Below are 20,133 nucleotides of genomic sequence, written 5' to 3' on the forward strand. Positions count from 1 at the left end.
GCAAAAAATTATAAGAGCCACAAAAATAAAAATAAACAAATAAATAACAGGGAGTTTGTTGAGAGATTGTATTTCCTAGGAATGGCAGATATTATATCCATAAAGTCTAACCAGGACTGTGCAACCCTGAGCTGAAGAGTAGACATGGAATAGGGACAGAGTGGGAAAGCCCTGGAGGTCTCAGCTCTACACAAAGAACTACAGGCAACTAAGCAATGCTGAGAGAGAGACAGAGACAGAGAGAGACGATGGTGAGGTAGTGGTGGTGGTAGTGATGGTGAGGGTGGTGTCTTTCCCTTCTTTTGAGTTTATTTGTCTAGTCTGCGATTATTTATTCCCTATGTTTTCTTGGGAATAGTTAGTGTCTTGAAGTTGGAGTTTACCTTCTAGTATCTTCTTGAGGCTGGATTTGTAAATAGATATTTCTTAAATTAGGTTTTATCATGGAATGTCTTATTTTCTCCATATATGCTGATTGAAAGTCTTGCTGGGTATAGTAATCTAGGCTGGCATTTATGGTCTCTTAGAATCTTCAGCACAACTGTCCAGACCCTTCCGTTTTTCAGTGTCTCCATTGAGAAGTCAGGTATAATTCTAATAGGTGTGCCTTTATATGTTACTTGATCTTTTTCCCTTGAGGCTTTCAATATTCTTTTCCTGTTCTGTACATTTAGTGTTTTGATTATTATATGCTAAGGGAAGTTTCTATTTGGTGTTTTGTATGCTTTTTGTACTTTTATAGACATGTCCTTCTCTTGGTTAAGAAAATTTTCTTTTATGCTTTTGTTGAAAATATTTTCTGTGCCTTGGCACAGAAATCTAAAACTATTGTTTCCTCACCTTCCTCTTCCTCTTCCTATTACTCTTTGAATTGGTCTATTCATAGTGTCCCAGATTTCCTGGATGTTTTCTATCAAGAGTATTTTAGATTTAGCATTTTCTTTAAACAATGTATCCATTGGTTCTATTGTATTTTCAATGACTGAGATTCTCTCTTCCATCTTTATATTCTGTGACGAAAGCTTGACTTTGTAATTCCTGTTTCAATTCCTAAATTTTTCATTTCCAAAATTATGTCAGTTTTAGTTTTCTTTATCGATTCTATTATCATTTTCAGGTCTTGAACAGTTTCATTCATTTCTGTCTACCAGGATTTTGTGAGGGTTGGGGGTATGGTGTGTTTTCTTGAATTTCATTAGTGGATCCATTACCTATTTAAATGCCTCTATCATCTTCATATGGACTATCTTAAGGTTTTATTCCTTGTGTTTCAGCTTTATTAGAATATTCAGGGCCTGCTGTAGTAGGGTTTCTGGGCCCTAATGGAGACATGTTGTATAGGTTTTACTGTTTTTATGTTGGTATCTCAGCATCTAGGTTTGGGATGATTATAGTTCTACGTTCTGACATCTGGTTTGATCTTTGTTGGGTGGGTATTTTGTTCCTAGGTTTTCTGTTCACTCTATGGTTTTTAGAATAGTGTGTTACCCCGTAGGAAATTTACTGTGGACCTGACAGGTGTGGCCACTGGATCCAGTTAAATGGATCTGAGAAGCAACCTGGTGAAGTCATTTTAATACAAGACAAAATAGCCTTCAAACTAAAACTAATCAGAAGAGATAGTCAGGACACTACATATTCATCAAAGGAAAAATCCACCGAAAGGATATTACAATTCATAACATCCCAAAACACAAGGACACCCAAGTTTGTAAAAGAAACACTACTACAGCTTAAATCACACATTGATCAACGCACACTCATTGTGGGAGACTTTAATACCTCACTTTCACTAATGGGTATGTTATCAAAAACAAAAACAGAGCTGAATCTATCCAGCATTATAAACTAAATGTACCTAAAAGAAGTTTAAAACATATTTCACCCAAACATGAAGAAAAATACCTTCTTTTTTGTACCACATGAAACTTTCTCCAAACTTGACCAAATACTCAGACATAAAGCAAGTTAACTCAGATACAAGAAAATTGAAATAACACCCTGCATTCTATCTGACCACCAAGGATTAAAGCTGGATATCAACAACAACAACAACAAAAACTAAACAGAAAGAAACATAAAGCAATTCCACTGAAATTGGGGACCAGACAGGGCTGCCCACTCTCTTCAATGTAGTACTTGAAGTTCTAGCTAGACAGCTAAAGGAGATCAAGAGAATACAAATTGGAAAGAAAAAAGTCAAAGTATAACTATTTGCAGATGATGTGATAGTATATGTAAGTGACCCCAAAAATTCTGCCAGAGAACTCCTACAGGTGATAAACACCTTTAGCCAAGTGGCTGATTACAAAATTAACTCAAAAAAAATATATATGTATATGTATATGTACATATTTCAGTAGCCCTCCTTTATACAAAAGACAAAGGGGTTGAGAAAGAAATTAGGGAAACAACACCCTTCACAATAGTCACAAATAATATAAAGTATTTTGGTGTAACTCAAACCAAGCAATTAAAATACCTGTATGACAAGAATTTCAATTCTCTGAAGAAAGAAATTGAAGACGATATCAGAAGATGGAAAGATCTCCTATGTTCATGGATTGGTAGGATTAACAGTAAAAATGGCCATGTTAGCAAAAACAGTCTACAGATTCAATGCAATTCCCATCAAAATACCAACACAATTATTTACAGACCTTGAAAGAGCAATTATCAACTTCATTTGAAACAAACAAACAAAAAAACCCAGAATAGCTAAAACAATACTGTTCAAGAAAATAACTTCTGGGGGAATCTTTGTCGCTGATCTCAAGCTGTACTACAGAGCAATAGTAATAAAAACTGTATTGTACTGACATAGAAATAGACTATTTGATCAATGGAATCAAATTGAAGACCCAGAAAGAAAGCCACACACCTAAGGACACTTGATTTTTGGCAAAGGAAAAAAAAAAAACATAAAATGGAAAACAGGTAGCATCTTCAACAAATGGTGCTGATCTGTCATGTAGAAGAATGCAAATAGATCCATATTTATTGCCCTGCACAAAACTGGAGTCCAAGTAGATCAAAGACCTCAACATAAATCCAGACACACTAAATCTTTTAGAAGAGAAAGTGGGGGGTCAGTCTTGAACTCATTGTCACAAGAGGCAACTTCCTGAACAACATATCAGCAGCTCAGGCTCTAAGGTCTATAATTAATAAATGGGACCTAACAAAACTGAAAAGCTTCTGTAAGTAAAGGACACTGTTAATAAAACAAAACAGTAACCTACAGATTGAGAAAAGATCTTCACCAACCCTACAACTGACAAAGAGCTAATATCCAAAGTATATATAACGATCTCAAGAAACTAAATACCAGCAAACCAAATAATCAAATTAAAATGGAGTACAGAGCTAAGCTGAGAAATTTCAATAGAGGAATGTTTGATTGTTGAGAAACACTTAAAGAAATGCTCAGTGTCCTTATTCATCAGGGAAATGCAAATCAAAACAACCCTGAGATTTCACCTTACACTCATCAGAATGGCTAAGATCAAAAACTCAAGTGACAACACATGCTGGAAAAGATGTAGAGAAAGGGGGCATTTCTCCATTGCTGTGGGAGTGCAAACTTGTACAGCTACTTTGGAAATCAATCTGGTACTTCCTCAGAAAATTGGAGATAGTTCTACCTCAAGACCCAGCTATTTCACTTTTGAGCATGTACTCATACTACAAGGATGCTTGCTCAACTGTGTTCACAGCAGTTTTATTCATAATGGCCAGAAACTGGAAACAACGTAGAAGCTCCTCAACAGAAGAATGGATAAAGAAAAGGTACATTTACACAATGGAATACTACTCAGCTATTAAAAACAAGGAAATCATGAAATTTGAGGGCAAATGGATGGAACTAGAAAATATCCTGAGTGAGGTAACACAGACCCAGAAAGACACACATGATATGTACTCACTTAGAAGTGGATATTAGTCAAATATTACAGGATAATACAATTCACTTACCAAAAGAAGGTAAGTAGCAAGAAGGGCCTAAGTGACACCCTTCTTGCGTAGGAGAGTGTGGAGAGGGAAACGAGGTAGGGGTGAATCAGATATGGGAAGAATGCGGAGGTGAGTTGAGAGGGCTTGAGGAAAAAAGGGAAACTGAGGGAAGGGACATCTCGGAGACAACCTGAAGACCTGTGACAAGGTACCAGGGAAGATTTGGGAATGACTCTAGCTGAGCCTCCTAGCAGCAGGGGACATGGAGATTGAGGAGGCCACCTTCTAGCAAGGCAGGACTTAAAGGGGTGGGAGGGAAACACCAACTCACCTACAAAATTTTCCATCTAAAATTAGCCTGCCTAAAAGATATGCAGATATAAAGATAGAGCAGAGACTGAGGGAATGTCCAACTGATCCTGGCCCAACCTAAGACCCACCCCCTAGGAAAGAGCCACCCCATGACACCATTAATGATACTCTGCTATGCTCACAGACAGATAGCTAGCATAACAGTCTTCTGAGAGGCTCTACCAAACAGGAGATGGAAGCAGATGGAGCTCAGGGAGTCTTGTGGAAAAGTGGGTTGTGGGGAGGAGAGAAGGACCCAGAGGGGAGAGGAACTCCACAAGGACACCAACCCCATCAACTAACCTAGGCCCATGGGGGCTTACAGAGGTGGAAACACCAACTAAAGAGCATGCATGGACTGGACCTAGGCACCCTACACATATTTAACTGGTGGGCAGCTTGATCTTCATATGGGTCGCCTATTAATTGGAGTGGGTGCTGTCTCCGGCATGGACTCTGTTGCTTTCTTTTAAATCACTTTACCCTAGTGGAGATGCCTGACATGTCTTCAGTGGGAGAGGATGAGCTCAGTCTTGATGGGACTTGAGGGGCTGGGGGGAGGCTCCCATTTTCTGAGGAGAAGGGGAGGGGGTAATAGATGGAAGAGGGTTGGAGGGTCAATAGGGAGGAGGAGGAGAGGCAGGAGGCAGTTATGATCTGGCTCTAAAGTAAATAAATAAATAAACATTTTAAAACAAAACAACAGAAAACTTACAAACTCATGGAAACTGAACAACTCTCTACTTAATGAAACATTTACAGTGGCTTTATTCATAATAGCCCAAAACTAGAAACAACCCTGATGTTCCTCAACCAAAGAATAGATAAACTGTGGTACACCTACACAATAGAATACTATTCAACTATTAAAAACAAGGATATCATAAAATTTGCAGGAAAATGGATGGATCTGGAAAAGATCATCCTGAGTGAGGTAACCCAGACCCAAAAGACACACAGGGTGCATACTCACTTGTAAACCGGTATTAGCCATATAATACAGGATAACCACACTAAAATCTACAGACCTAAAGAAGCTAAACAACAAGGAGGCCCCTAGGAAGGATGCTTAATTATCATTCAGAAGGAAAAATAGAAAAGACACCGGCAACATTTGAAGAGAGAGACCAGGACAGAAGCCTACCATAGATATCCTCTGAAAGACACCATGCTGCAAGGAATGGAAGCAGATGAAGAGATTCATAGCCAAACTTTGGGCAGAGTGAAGGGATTCTCTAGGAAGAACATGGGAAAAGAAGGACCTAGAGGGGACAGGAGTCCCACAAGAAGACCAACAAAGCCAACAAATCTGGGCCCAGGGTGCCCTTTAGAGACCGATGCACCAACCAAGGACCATGCATGGAGAAGACCTAGACCCCCCCCCCCCGCTCAGATGTGGCCAACAGGCAGCCCAGTCTCCATGTTTGTTCCTTAGTAAGGGGAGCAGAGGCTGTCTTTGACATGGACTGTGTTGCCTACTCCTAGACTACTTTCCCTGGGCCCAGACCACAGAGGAAGTGGATACAGCCAGTCCTAATGAGTTTACAGAAAAGCTGGCTGAGGCCAGATCTCACAGAGGTAGACTTGTTTAGCAGTTAAAAACATAGGCCTTGGGATTACAGAGTCTGGGGCCAAATTCTCTTTGTTTTGTTTTGTTTTCAAGAGAGTGCTTATTTCTCCTTAATCTGATTCCTTCCTTGTTCTCAGCCTCAATTTCCTTAAGTGTTATTATTGTTATTCTGAAGACAGAAATTAAAACCACTATCACAACCTTCTTAACCTAGTGGATGTCTAAGCTACATCAAAGCAGCCCACACATTTCATTCATTGGATGTACCATAACATATCTACCAGATGTTTACAGAAGAGTCAAAGCTGCATGGTTACCAGGGTTGGAGCCCAAGTGAATTTCTCCTATTTGTGAGTAGTTCTAAACAGTTTTCCAAATAGGATCTATGTACATTTCCTGCTTCCATTTTACTAGTTCCTTGTTTGAAAACTCACTTCACTAATGTAGTTACTTAAGCATTTCCTCATGAGAGATGTATGCATTCACCATTTGCCTTACCTTATGGATCTCTCCCTGTTGAACAGTTTTTATGATGTTAATCCATTCTTCCATGTCTTTCCGATTGGGTGCAGCAAGAGAGACTTTCCGCTGTGGTGTGATAACCTAAACATAACATCATAGTATTAAGTTTATTTTCACAAACAAAGCCCCCTGACCCAAGTCTGCAAATTCTTGAATATAAGACATAAGCTTCTAGGGTCACCCTCAACTACTTTACTAACCATTCAAGACAGTAATAATTACAATAGCAATAATTAAGATTTTAATGCCACTTCATTTGTGCAAAGAACTATTTCAATGCAGTTTTAGGCATACTATTTCAATCAGTCTTCATTATAGTTCCATGAGGTGGGAATTGTAATTGTCCCTCTTTCAAAGCCAGGACAAGATAGAACACTTAAAAGGCTTGTCCAGAGTCATCCAGCAGTTAAAAAAGGAAGACATATTCTTTGGCTCTTGAATCGTTGCTCTTAGATATTAAGCTACATGTCATCTATTTCTAAAATGAGCTTGCTTAAACTATTTACTTGCTCACTGCTGTTTTATGTGAAGTGGAGAAAGTGCATTTTCTTCAACAGGGTGCCTCACTGGCTCTTTGTGGGCAAAATAAGATTTAGAAAATTCAGTTTCTTTCTTTACCATGGATATGGATACGTGGAAGAGAATTTTATAGTAGTATCTCTTAATCCTTTGTGATAAGGCAAAGACCAATCCAAGAATAGTATCAAAGCCACTCTGAAGCTCTTATTTATTTATTTATTTATTTATTTATTTATTTATTTATTTATTTATTTATTTATTTACTATTGGGTGTATGTGTGATGTTTGTATACACATGTATGCATGTGAGTGTAGGTGTGTGTGTGGCAAAGACCATGTGTGAAGAACAATTTTTAGGGATTGGTTCTCTCCTTCTTCTATGGGATCCAGAGATTGAGTTCAGGTTGTTGAGCTCGCATGACAAATACTTTTGCCTGATAAGCCATCTCACTGGCTCAGTACTGAAGGTCTTAATGATTTAGAGCATGAGCAGAGGTTTGACTTTTTCCAGGTAATAAGAAAGAACATGACTGACTATGCCGTCAGTCATTGCTTCAATAGCCCTGCTTGTTTTTATGATGAAGGCCTCAAAATGAAGCTGGTGCTAACCACACCAATAGGCAATTTTTATCTCCTTTTGCATGTAGCACTTGATTTTGTCGTAGTTAGGCATAGGAGCTGGTTAAGGTCATTATGGCAGTGACTCCTTTGTTTCACATCCATTCTTTGCTGATGTGATGTGTAGTGGCCAAGGGCCTTCATTAGGATAAGGGATAGCCTAGCCTAAAAAGGATACTTGATATAACCCTGATGAGACTGGGAAAAAATTGGGGAGAAGGCAGAAAGAAGGCTTGAGGGCTAGTAGACTTGATATTTTTCAGCGAATATTCTAGTTTTGACTTACATGAGTGACCAAAGCTGAGCAATATTCCAGGCACACTTAAGTCCTGAACACTTCCTCTGCTTTCTTATAAGTGTTCTCATCTTTAACCTCACTATGGGCTAGATTTCACTGAGGGTTATTTACATCCCCAACTAAATGATGTCATGGACCTTGGTTGTTTTCATTTTCCATAAGACTTCTCTATGTCTTGAAACCCTCCCCAACAACATTTCTACATTACCTTTACCAAGAAGACTGACTGAATGCTGTAATAGTCAAAGGCCCCTTGTACCTTGAAGTCAGCTTAGCTTTCTAGCAGCCTCTTAATATGGAACATGATTAGTACTTGCTGTCCTCTCCATCACTTGGCTAGTGGAAATTTGTATGAATAATAACACTTGGCAATCAAAGAAGACTTAATAAACCTGATGACTACCCCCCCGCACATGGAACATTCAGTTATTCCAATATTACTTACACAAAAACCGTGGCAAAGATTTCGACAGCTACTTTCTGCCAACGCGACTTGAGACAGATCAATTGTTTCAAAGTGTGCAAACTGGAAAGATATAGAAGGAGAATGATAAGAAGCTGTGCCATTAATCAGGCAAAAATGCATTGAAATGTACACACACACACACACACAGACAAACATTTTTGGCAGTATAATCCAACTATTTATTTGTCTTAAGGGCTAGGATTTATATGGTAGCATGATTTTTTTTTTTTTTAGATTTAGCATGTGGCAAGTCTAAAACAAACTAAATAAAAATACAACTTTCCTAAACTTTTCTGTGGACTTGTACTAAGGATTGGGCTGGTCATGTCAGACACATCCAAATACAAATATGGTGCTAGGTCAGATAACAAAATATGGTCTACCTGAAGAAACTTGTTTAAATTAGTAGTAAATATTAATTTATTGAGTGGCAGCCTTTGGCTATCTTGATTGTCACGTACAGTTTGGAGCCTGCATCTCCTGGTATAATTGATGTGGTAGATACTACCCAGCTATCAGCTGGAAATCAGTACTATCAATATAGACAAGGCTGTTTGATCACTATGTAACCTGTGCTGTCATGTAAGACTCCATGTTCAGGCTAACCCAGGACTTGGTCTAATGCTTTATTGTCATATTTAAATTCCTCATCATTTCACCTCTGGGCTTATGTTTTGTAAATAAAGCCCAATAAGACCGTAGGCTGTGCATATGAATACAGGAGACATGTGTCATTTGCATGTCCACCCCATGTTTTGCCATTTTAATTGCATTTGTTATATGCATGAGCTTAGAGTTCCAGTGAATCCCTTCATAGTAGAATAAAATGTTTTATGTCTATAACTGAGCAGGCAAGGATACCTGCACATTCTATTAGAACCAGAACTTGCTGCAAACAAGAAGAAAACACAGTGTTTTTATTTTTATTTTTATTTTTAGGAAATGGGCAACCAGGGAGCCTTATTCTATTCATTCTTATTCATGGCATGTCCTTGTGTTATGTAACCTCTTATGCTGGAAAGGATGACACTGAAGGAAAAGGAAAGCTAGGGCAAGCAACTGTCCCTTTTCCATTTACTCAGAATGTGTAGGCAGAATGTGAAAATATTAAAAAAAAATTGTAAAGAGCTAGTTTTGTATACTGCTGCAAACAAAATACACATGCTTCTATAAGCTAGTAACAAATTATATAATGATGGTTGTTTTTTTATAAGTTAAATGTGCTTATATTTCTATTTAAGACTGGAATGGGTACAAAATTAAATGGTAAAATTCATGCTAATTATTTATTTATATTCTTTTTAGAATAATATTAAATATCAAATTAAAACACTATAAACCAAAACTTCATATTATAGTATAAATATGGAACATTTTATGTTATTACCACTAATGAGTGACATTTTTCCTGGTTTTTGAATAAAGGGTTCTGTCTTTTCATTTTGCACTGGGCCCGACAAACTTTGTAGGCAACTCTGGATACAGAAACTAACCAGGACATCCATGAAAAGGAGGGGCATAGGAAAGGGGAAAGGAAAATACTGCCACCCATTTACCCAAGGGGATTAGTTAAAGGAAGAATAGATGGTTTCAACTTCTGCTCTAATGGTGGCCTCCTCCACACCCACACATTTCTTGGCACTCACCCACTAATGCAGATGAAAGGATTCTATAATTACCGAAGGATGGTGTGCAAAGTGGAGCTTCTGTCCTTGAATCAGACAATATCTAAGCTTCCATCTCTTGAAAGAGTTACAGTTCTTTAGCAGGGGGCCTTCCTTTAGTATTTTCTGAAAAACAGAAGCATAGCAATAGGTTGGTTAGATGAACTTGTTAGATCATTTATTTCCTCTCTTGGATGAGAAAATGACTTATCTGGAAAATCTATCTCTGCTTCATGGCTGGTGAATAATAGTCTGTAGACCAGGCAAGAACACAAAGAGATTTGTTCCACCAGAAAAGGCATTGGTTTCCTTTCTGTAAAACACTCAGAATGTTATATCCTTCAAGTTTCTTAGGATCTATTGCTCAAAAGCTATGGAAAACATTTCCATTTGTGGTAAGGGAAGAGAGAAAAGCATGTATGTATAAATAGAAAAATGACAATCCCGAGAAAGTACAAGTAGCAATGGGAAGGGCTAAGCTCGATAAAGGCAGAGTTTCCTAAACTATTAAGGTTATAGCCTTAGATAGAACATCCCAATCAGCTCTCTTCAGGGATTCTACTTAGAATATTAACTTGGATTATGTCTGTTCAATGCTCACACGCCTCCAATAGCTTGCTAATATTTTTAGAACCACATATAAATCCTTTATCAAGGCCTTCAGGGGATTCGTGAACTGGTGCGTGAGCAAGCATAAAAAGGACTCCTAAAGACAATGACCTTCTGATTATTTTCTTTATTTAGCACACAGTCTGACCAATGATTTCCAGTTATTGCACAACAGACTGATCTTACCGTTTACAAAGGCTACTTATCATTTTTCACCACTGAAGATATTCTTTGTTATGTTATAGAAAACAAGCAAACATTAAGATTACCATAAGTACCCCACTAATCTGGAACCAAGGCTATACTTATTGGACAAAGGGCCAGACAATTAAATTAACCAAATCAAGGTTTTTTTCTTTCTTTCTTTTTTTTTTTACTGTGACTTCTCCTTCATCTAAATTAGAATTTTCTATTAAATGGCTAAAGAAGTGCTTTGTTTACTCTAGTGTATCTTAAAAGTTTTAATTTATTGATAATGTTTACAAGGCTTATGTTTTAGGAAAAATGCAGTTAACTGTTTTTATCTATCTATCTTTTTAAAACAAAGTATCTAGCAAAAATTGGCTTGTGTTCTCACATGGCAAACACTTAGCTGGAGCCATGTAGCAGCTGCCACCTTCAGATGGAGTCTCTGACTACATCAAACAATTGAATTTGAGACTCTTAAGTATTGGGAGGGATTATTGCTCAGTGGTAAAGTTCTTGTATCCCATGCACAGGTCCCCATGTTTAATCCCCAGTATCATAATTAATTAATTAATAGGGATAACAAAGCTAAAAATGGGGGAAAATGAAAAAAAAAACTAAGCATGATGACATATATGAGTAGAAATATCATAATGAAACCCATTAATTTTTGTATGTGAATTTAAAATATTAATAAAAATCAATTATCCTAGTAGCTGGAAACAGGCCACTGGGAGCAGATGTATTAATGGAGAGGGATAGTAAACTATAAGTAAAATGAAAGTAAAGAGAGAGAATACAGGGAAAGAAGAAAGTTCAAGCACCAAGTGGGTAGTGGATAGAAAAATTATGTGGTTATAGAACCCTAAGCTAAAATGAAGCATATATAGAAAAGCTATGTGGAAATCTGTGATCTTCCAACTCAACAAGTTTTAGAGGGGTTAGTAGAGCACAGGCAACATGAAGGGAGAGAGGAGATTTCTTTCTTTCTTTTTCTCTTCTTTCTTTCTTTCTTTCTTGCTTGCTTGCTTGCTTTTTTTAATTCTTTCGTGTTTTTTTTTTTTAATGTTTGGTTGGTTTTTGTTTTTTCAAGACAGGGTTTCTCTGTGTAGTCTTGGCTGTTCTGGACTTGCTTTACTGTAGACCAGGCTGGCTTCGAACTCACAGAGATCCACCTGCCTCTGCCAGAATAAAAGCATGCCTCTGTTGGGATTAAATGAATGTGCCACCATGCCCAGCTGAGGTGAGATTTCTTGAGGTTAATGGTTTGAGTGGACTTGGTGATAAGAGATGGTAAAGGGTGGGTTATTCAAACTAAGGAATTTGAAGAAGCTTTAAAGAAATTCATTAGTTTATAAGTTAATTAAAAACATAATATACAAAAGGAAGTTAAACAGAAGTAACCTGCATGGGTGAACAATGATGCTACCAGAAGACTTGTGCTATTAAATGAAAACCTCAGTACTGGATACTGTCCTACAAGTTATTGGTCAGGGAGGCTCCAGAGGCACCCCTAAACAGAGTAAGTTATTGCCATTGTTCTTGGTTGCTCACCATAAATAGATGTCAAGACCTTATTGCTGAAGACAATGTTCACTTTGGTTGTAGATATAGAGAAATCAACCTTACATGACCAAGAAACACACTCTCTCTCACTGCTGTCAAGCTAACACGGTGTTAGACTGAATTGTAAAGGCTGATGGGGAGAAAAACTAGGTGGAGCATGGGGAGCCCTTGTGGGAAAGTGGGGGGGGGATAGCAGAACCCAAAGAGAAGAAGAACACCACAAGAAGACCAACAAAGTCAACTAACCAGAGCCCAGAGCCCCTGAGGAGACTGAAGCACCACAAGGACCATGCATGGACTGGACCTAGGCCCCCTACACATATGTAGTCAATGGAAAGCTTAGTCTTTATGTGGCTTCCATAGTAAGGGGAGCAGGGGCTGTCTCTGACATGGACCTTGTTGCCTGCTTTTCGAACAGTTCCATCTGGCAGGGCTGCCTGATCTGACCTCAGTGGAAAGGATTGTGCACAGTCCTGATGTGACTTGATGGGCTGGGTGGGTTATTGTTGTTGTTGCTGCTGCTGGTGGTGGTGATGGTGGTGGTGGTGGTGGTGGTGTGTGTGTGTGTGTGTCTTCTCTTTTCTGAGGAGTAGGGGAGAGGGGATTTGGAGAGGGGGTGCTGGAACCAGGAGGAGAGGAGTGAGGCCTCTACAATCGGTATGTAAAGTGAATAAATTTTTTAAAAATGACATCAATTTTCTAATCTATCGCTAGATTATATCCGCAAGCTATTATACTGACCTTCATGGCAAGATGTGTCCACTGGTGCCATAATGGCACTAAGGTGAGCTACTTTCTGATTAGACTTAAGGCTAATTCCACTGGGCAGGGGATTCACACTTGGTACTGTAAATCTATTGGACATTTTCTCTTTCCCTATTTTCAGTTTAAAGACCTGTAATTCAGACTACAAGGTACTGAAATATCTACTTTCTCTTTTGAGAGGAACCTTGCCCTTAAAAAAAGTGGGCCATTAAATTAAGATCTTTCACATTGTAACTTGGGCATATAATATCCCAAGAGGATTCATATTTTAGCTTAGGGATTTGCCAGCTATTTATGATATTACTATAAGCAAGAAGAAGAAGAAATAATTCTCTTTCTCAAATTACTATTTTATCTATCTCTAGACTACCGCCTTTCCCCAGCAAACCATCCTGTGTACAATGGTTATTTCAGAGTCTATGTTAGAACTGGGAACAGCATAAGGTACTCTTAACTGTTTAACTATCTTTTAACCCACTTTTAATAACCCGACATCCAAACTCAAGTAGAAAGGCCCAAGCCAAACAAGTCTATATAAGAATATACTTTTGTGTGTTACTATAAGTAATTATAATTCAGATATTAATTTATCAGATGGAGTCAGAATCCATCTGATAAGTCAAGATGAGGAGTAGTCCTGCTAGGCCACAGAGGAGGACTCTGGAGATACCTGATAAAACAGGGTCAGATGAAAGGAAAGGAGGTCCTCCCCAATCAGTGGACTTGGAAAGGGGCAGGGAGGAGATGAGGGAGGAAGGGTGGTACTGGGAGGGAATAAGGGAGCAGGATACACCTGGGATACAGAGTTAATAAAATGTAACTAATAATAAATAATAAAATTAAATTAAAAAATAAAAATAAAATATGCAAAAATGTATATTGTAATCCTATAGCCAACACCAAGAAATTAACTTTATAATTTATATATACATATATACATAAGGACTAGAATTGCTAAAATCCAAAATAAGAAAAACTTCAAATTGTTCTAATGGTGTACAGTAATAACTCTTATTCATTTTTGTTAGGAATGCAAACTTCTATAGGTAACTTGGAAGACAGTTTGTCAGCTTCCTGCAAAATCAATGTAAGATCCAGAAACTGTAATCCTTGGCATATATCTAATACACTGAAAACTTAAATCATGGCAAAATTTTACATACAAATGTTTATAGAGGCTTTATTCATAATTGCAAGTCCTGGTTTATTATATTAAATTTTGCAATTTTTCAATGTAACCAGCTAGTGGGAAAAAAAAAAAAAAACTTTTGAAGGAAAAAAAAAAAAAAAAAAAAAAAAAAAAAAAAAAAAAAAAAAAAAAAACAAAAAAAAAAAAAAAAAAAAAAAAAAAAAAAAAAAAAAAAAAAAAAAACCAGTTAGTAAGCTATGGCTTGCTGTCAGGTAAAGAGTTTGCAATTTCTGAATTACAGCTGCTATCACTTCAGGAGCATATAGATTTTAGAGTTCATGTATAGGAAGTCTATTTATGTAAGACACACATTATCAAGTTGGAGGAAGATAACATTAACATAATATATGTAGAGTACATAATTTCTGTACAGTTGGGATAATGACTCAAAAGGGTTTCTTACTGTCTAAATACAGGCTCTATATTCTATATGAATACCCAAACCTAGATTGCTAAGAACTAAAAATGGCTCTCTAAAGTATGCTCCCTTTTAGAGAAATATAAGCCAATCGCTGTTTTAAAATAAAGTGTTGTTTATGTTTTTAATTATTTTTTTAAATCAGCTTTGGGATGACACTTTGAACAGGTAGAAACAAATTCCAGGGATTTTTACAAGTCACTGAGATACATGCCTTGAAAACAACCTTGATGCTTGGAGTTACTAAACTGAACAAAGGTCTGTGAGGAAAACAAGAAAAGCAAACAAAGAAACAAGCAAATCCTTCAGATAGGTGTAGTAAGGAGTGAGTTCCGCCTGTCTCCCTGGATAACTTCTGAGTGCAGCTCAGTCATTGGCCTTTGCAGACCACCGTCTCACTGCCCTCTCTGCGCAGTTATGCCCTGTATTGTCTACAATTTCTAGACAGTAACACCTGAAGGCTTATACGCTCTCCACTGCTTTTCTCAGCTTGCAATTACAAATTATTTGTGGTCTCTGCTTTTTCTTCACCTGACAAGGAAAGTAGGAATTCCTGGTTAATTAGTATGTATCCAAGAGAGTGAATATGATTCCCACCCAAACCCCACGAAACTTTTTTCTAGAAGATGTGATTACAGATAACTAAAAATTAGATTGTGTTCTGTGAACAGTTATTAGTAGAACTGGGCTAATGAGCTTTTCCCCAAGGGACAATTATCCATCTTTATCATTCTAGAGACATAATGTTCCATGGTGAACATGAAAGAAGTTCTGCATTTTTAAAAAAGAAACTGTCCAAGGATAACTGAAAAACTAATTAGAATCCATATTTACATAACATCTTCTAGTTTGATTCTGACCTATGGAGGTAAATATCCATTAACTTAGTTTCTTTGTTATTTTTATTTTTACTGAAAATAAATTTCCACAGTTTCTTTAAGTTATTTACACAGATATCTTTTCTTTCCAAGACAACATCAAATATTTTGACAGTTTTCCTCTTAAATAGTACTCTATTTTGCAATTTTGAGATTTTTTTTTAGCATCTTGGGGCTGATATTTTTGTCAGAAGAATACATTTGTAAAGTTCTTTCTTATAATAGGCACTGAGGAATGAGACATTTTGTAGCAAAATCTGCTTGGTCATCACATTTATGGGAACACCATCAATTTTACTAAACAGATCACAGCCATAATCCTCCTTATCTAATCTGTCACATTTTTGTTGTGAATATCTGTGTTGTACCAAGCAGGCAGAAGGTTAAAGAAGTCCTTGTACATACTGAAAAGCCACACTGCCCACCCTCTGATGCTTCTTAACCCAAAGAACACTGCAGACAGGCCTCCCAGTCTTTCCTGCCAGTTGTAATACTAAAACCCACATATCTCAAGGCAGACCACGCAGTAGTGGGAAGGATTTGAGTTGTTAATACATCTATAGTCCTAAGATTCAATCACCACAGATTTAATCGGTTTCATTCAAATCCCATGAGTGCAGATCCCAGAACCACAGGTAAGCAGAGCCCATTTACAATGTTCATATACAATGTCTGCTAAAGTCATGGAGCTCTTGAAGAAAAGGTCAGAGTGTTGGGAAACTGCTTAATTTCATTGCCAATCCCGCTTGATAAGCCAATCCCTAAATCCATTGCTTTTAGAAACTCTCACACCCAGGAACAGGCAATTTTTCTTCTTCATACTCTCAAAGACTCAGCACATAGAAATTTAATTGTCAATATCAATGAAAGCATTTATTTCATAATTCAATATTTATAAAACATCTGAAATACCTTAATGGGATCCTGGTTGCCTACAGGTTATTAACTCCTGTCTGTTGCTTGAGAACATGCAAGCACAGCTGTAGCCATGACCATTTCTTATCTTCCTCCCAAGTGACCCAAGCTTGTGATACCAGGCTTTGTCTCTTTTTCTGTGTCTGTGAGGCTCTGGGGGAATTATTTACCCTTTCTTAGTAAAACGAGCCCCAATTACATAGCCAAATCGAATCGCATACCCACCCAATCAAACAGTAGGCAAACATCATAGCATGCACCGGTACCTGTTAGTATCCAGTTACTCTGCTGTTCTGTTTGCTCATACTGCTCTCATGAAGGAGGCTGGGTTGGTTTAAGGGATGATCACTTCCCAAGTAAGAACTGGACTGTCACTATGAGTACAGCTTCAGAGACTATCTTTCTGTATAAGGCTCCTTCGGTCTCTCTTTGCTTTGGGTGGGGGTAATGGGAAGAAAGCCATTTCTCAACATGGCCTGACAAAGCTGATTTGAGCAAAACTGTGTGATTTAGTTAAAATGCAACCCTGGGTGATTTAGGCTTTCAAAAAGGCCAGACCCACTGTTTCTTTGAAAGCTTTACATTCCGCAGGGCCTTGTTGATGTGTCAGGAGTCAGACAGACTGGCTCCAGCACTTACTAACTGTGTGACCTTGGGCAAATCACTTAACCTCTCTGAGCCTCAATTTTCTTGTCAGTTAGTTGAGGATACCCTGCAAAGCATGTATCTGCCTCTCAGAGTACCTTGTCCCTTATGAATTGTGAGATTGAATAGGCTATAGCTGTATTCATACTAATTTTGAGATCTTTAATCCATGGTTGGCTCAGTGCTATTGCAGAGGGATGAGAAACACTTCCCAGTTTGTCCAGGAGTTGCAGCCCTAAATTAAGGGCAGCCACAGACTAAGATCTCTTGCTCATCCTAGTACAGACTATAGGGAATCTACTTCTACTGCATTTTATGCTAAGGGAGAAATATGGAGGATCACCCATAGTTTTCTACTACCTGCCAGTAAGATACAGAAAAGCCTAGTTATATTTATTTAGGAAAAGTGGTGTTATGTTTATTTAATTTCCTAAACAGGCAAAACTTTAACTAGGCCTTGCACATGACTAAAAAGATATCTTTATAAATATGTGCGAATGTATGTAATTCGCGGTGTTTTGTGTACAATGTTTCTTAGTTTTCTAGATTTAATATACCAGAGAGCCCTTACAAGCTCAGTATATGCATAGATTCCTCATTTCTCTGTATTTACATTTACAACTGTATAACATTTCATTGAATGGATAGATAGAATGTGATTTATTTTTATGGTTTCCTGTTGATGGACAGTGGTTTCAGATCTTATTCTATTTAGCAACATTTGAATAATTCTCTGAATATACATGTAATTCCCTGGCACGAGAACAACAGTAAGATAATATCAAGGATTGCTGACATAAAATGAATCCCCTGACATCTTAAAGCTGAAATACTTAGAAGAAATTTTGGGATAACTCACAACTGGAGAGCAGGAAATCCAGCGAAAGGAACAATATTAAGTGAGAGCTCAGTTTGTATGTCTGTGTCTTCTCAAGTCTCTGACACATCCCCCTTTTTCCTTTGTTTTCTAATTACTGGAGTTTTCTAAGAAGGGTAAGAACTACTAATTGCTTAAGGGGTGCAGAAGAGGTAAACAATCTGGGTCCTGGTTGACAAAGTACAGAAACCAGCAATTTGGCTTTTGGTAATTGCCTTGGTTCTAGCAACAACTGGGAAGAATGAATGCAGAGCTCAACAGAACACCCAGACCTACACACATGCTAATGATTGTTTTGTTCAGAGTGGCTTGCATCCTTGGCTAAACCATCTTAATACTATGGGTTTGTTGACAGGATTGGGATGTGAGCTCTGGCCTACCAGAGTTCAATGTTTGTGCTCTCATTGCAAACTTACTTTTTAACTTTTTGAGCTAAGCAACTGGTCATTTTAGCCCTTCCTACCCTGTTGGAGGTAGGTGAAAATCAGGATTCAAGAGGGGCTGCAAAATCAAATAGTAAATTGATGAGACAATCTCAACTGGGACTTAGGACATCCTATTTCAGTGGGATCGGGGCTTTTAGCAACTTCCATGAGGTGAATGGGTGTTTCATGTAACCACAGTTGTTGCATTTGCTCTGCATCAACAGTACCTTTTGGAACATGGACAGAGTTCTAAGACTCAAGGGGAACCATGGTAATGAATAAAAGAACAGCAGAGAAATAGCTTCACTTTAAGAGTGTAATTGAGAGGAAGAACTGGGTTAGAAAAATGCAAGTTTGTATAGAAAGATAGCTTTCTGTATAAGGTTGGCTTGGCTCTACACATTCACAGAAGATTAAAGATTACCATTAAAGCTTAAAGACTACCATTGGAAAGAGGAAGACTGTTTTTAAGCTATAGAGAAGCTAAAAGTTTAGAATTAGGAAAGGTGGGAAAGCAATAACGTAAGTGAAAGTTTCCTGAGACCTTTGGTGTTGAAAAGGAAGTTCTGGGGTCATATAAATTCTCCAAGGAAAAAATACCAGAATATTTTGGACCTTGGTATTCAACTTGTCCAGAATCACAGAGGTCAGAATACCATTTTACTTCTCTGGTAGCACAAACTTCTACAGGATGAGAAAGCAATGTCTGCTTCTAACTCTTTTTCTCCTTCATCTTCCCACCTGATAATTAGCTTTCAAAGATATAGTTTCTAATAGGTTCCTTGTATCAGGACTCTCCGCTAAAACTGTTTTAATTGTAGGTTGCCACTAGCAAGCCAGGTGGCCTCTTTATCTTAACCATGTCTCCTAAGCCCTGTGGACCTACTGGGACCCACAGGATTATTCTCATTGGAAGCAATAGGAATGGCAATTGCTTCTCTAAGTTTCAGTTCAACCATTCCCATCCACAGAAAGAGAGTCACTTCTAACTGACAAGCACACATTCTCCCCTTATATTTACTTATATTTACTTATTCTTTACTTATATTGTTTCACTTAAGTTCTACAGAAAGAGCCTGATGAAGGAAAGGGAGGAGCTGAGACTTGAAGTTAAGTGGCTAGTTCTAAGTCAGATTGGGTATCAGACCCAGAATTTGAATCATGATCGGTATGACTCTACCTGCCTGTCCCTTATTAAACATCTATATTATAGGCATCGTGATATGATTTTGATGTTAGACCCAATTTGAGGGTCACCTCAATCTTCTTTTTTCTTTTTTTAACTTTTATTAATTACACTCTATTCACTTTGTATCCCCCCATAAACCCCTTCCTCCTCCCCTCCCATTCCCACCTTTCCTCACCCTTCTTCACACATGCCCCTCCCCAAGTCCACTGATAAGGGAGGTCCTCCTCCCCTTCCTTCTGATCCTAGTTTATCAAATCTCAACAGGAGTGGCTGCATTGTCATCTTCTGTGGCCTGGTAAGGCTGCTCCCCTGAGGGAGGAGGTGATCAAAGAGTAGGCCAATCAGTTTATGTCAGAGGCAGTCCCTGTTCCCATTACTATGGAACCCACTTGGACACTGAACTGCCATGGGCTGCATCTGTGCAGGGGTTCTACGTTATCTCCATGCATGGTACTTGGTTGGAGTGTGAGTCTCTGGGAAGACCCCTGTGTTCAAATTTTCTGGTTCTG

General features: G+C 38.1%; 1 protein-coding gene across 1 annotated transcript in view; it reads right to left on the reverse strand.

The window, feature by feature from the left end:
• The window catches only part of Dgkk (diacylglycerol kinase kappa), a 146,637-nt gene that overhangs the window by 81,934 nt on the left and 44,570 nt on the right, over window positions 1-20,133 (reverse strand). The window contains exons 2-4 of the mRNA XM_055597555.1: window positions 9,978-10,088; window positions 8,278-8,358; window positions 6,374-6,478 (exon numbers count right to left, since the gene is read on the reverse strand). Of these exons, the coding sequence (XP_055453530.1) occupies window positions 6,374-6,478; window positions 8,278-8,358; window positions 9,978-10,088 (297 nt within the window). The remainder of the gene's footprint in view (window positions 1-6,373; window positions 6,479-8,277; window positions 8,359-9,977; window positions 10,089-20,133) is intronic.

This window comes from Psammomys obesus, unplaced genomic scaffold, assembly GCF_907164565.1.
Source record: "Psammomys obesus unplaced genomic scaffold, mPsaObe1.curated_primary_1811, whole genome shotgun sequence".
NCBI lineage: Eukaryota > Metazoa > Chordata > Mammalia > Rodentia > Muridae > Psammomys > Psammomys obesus.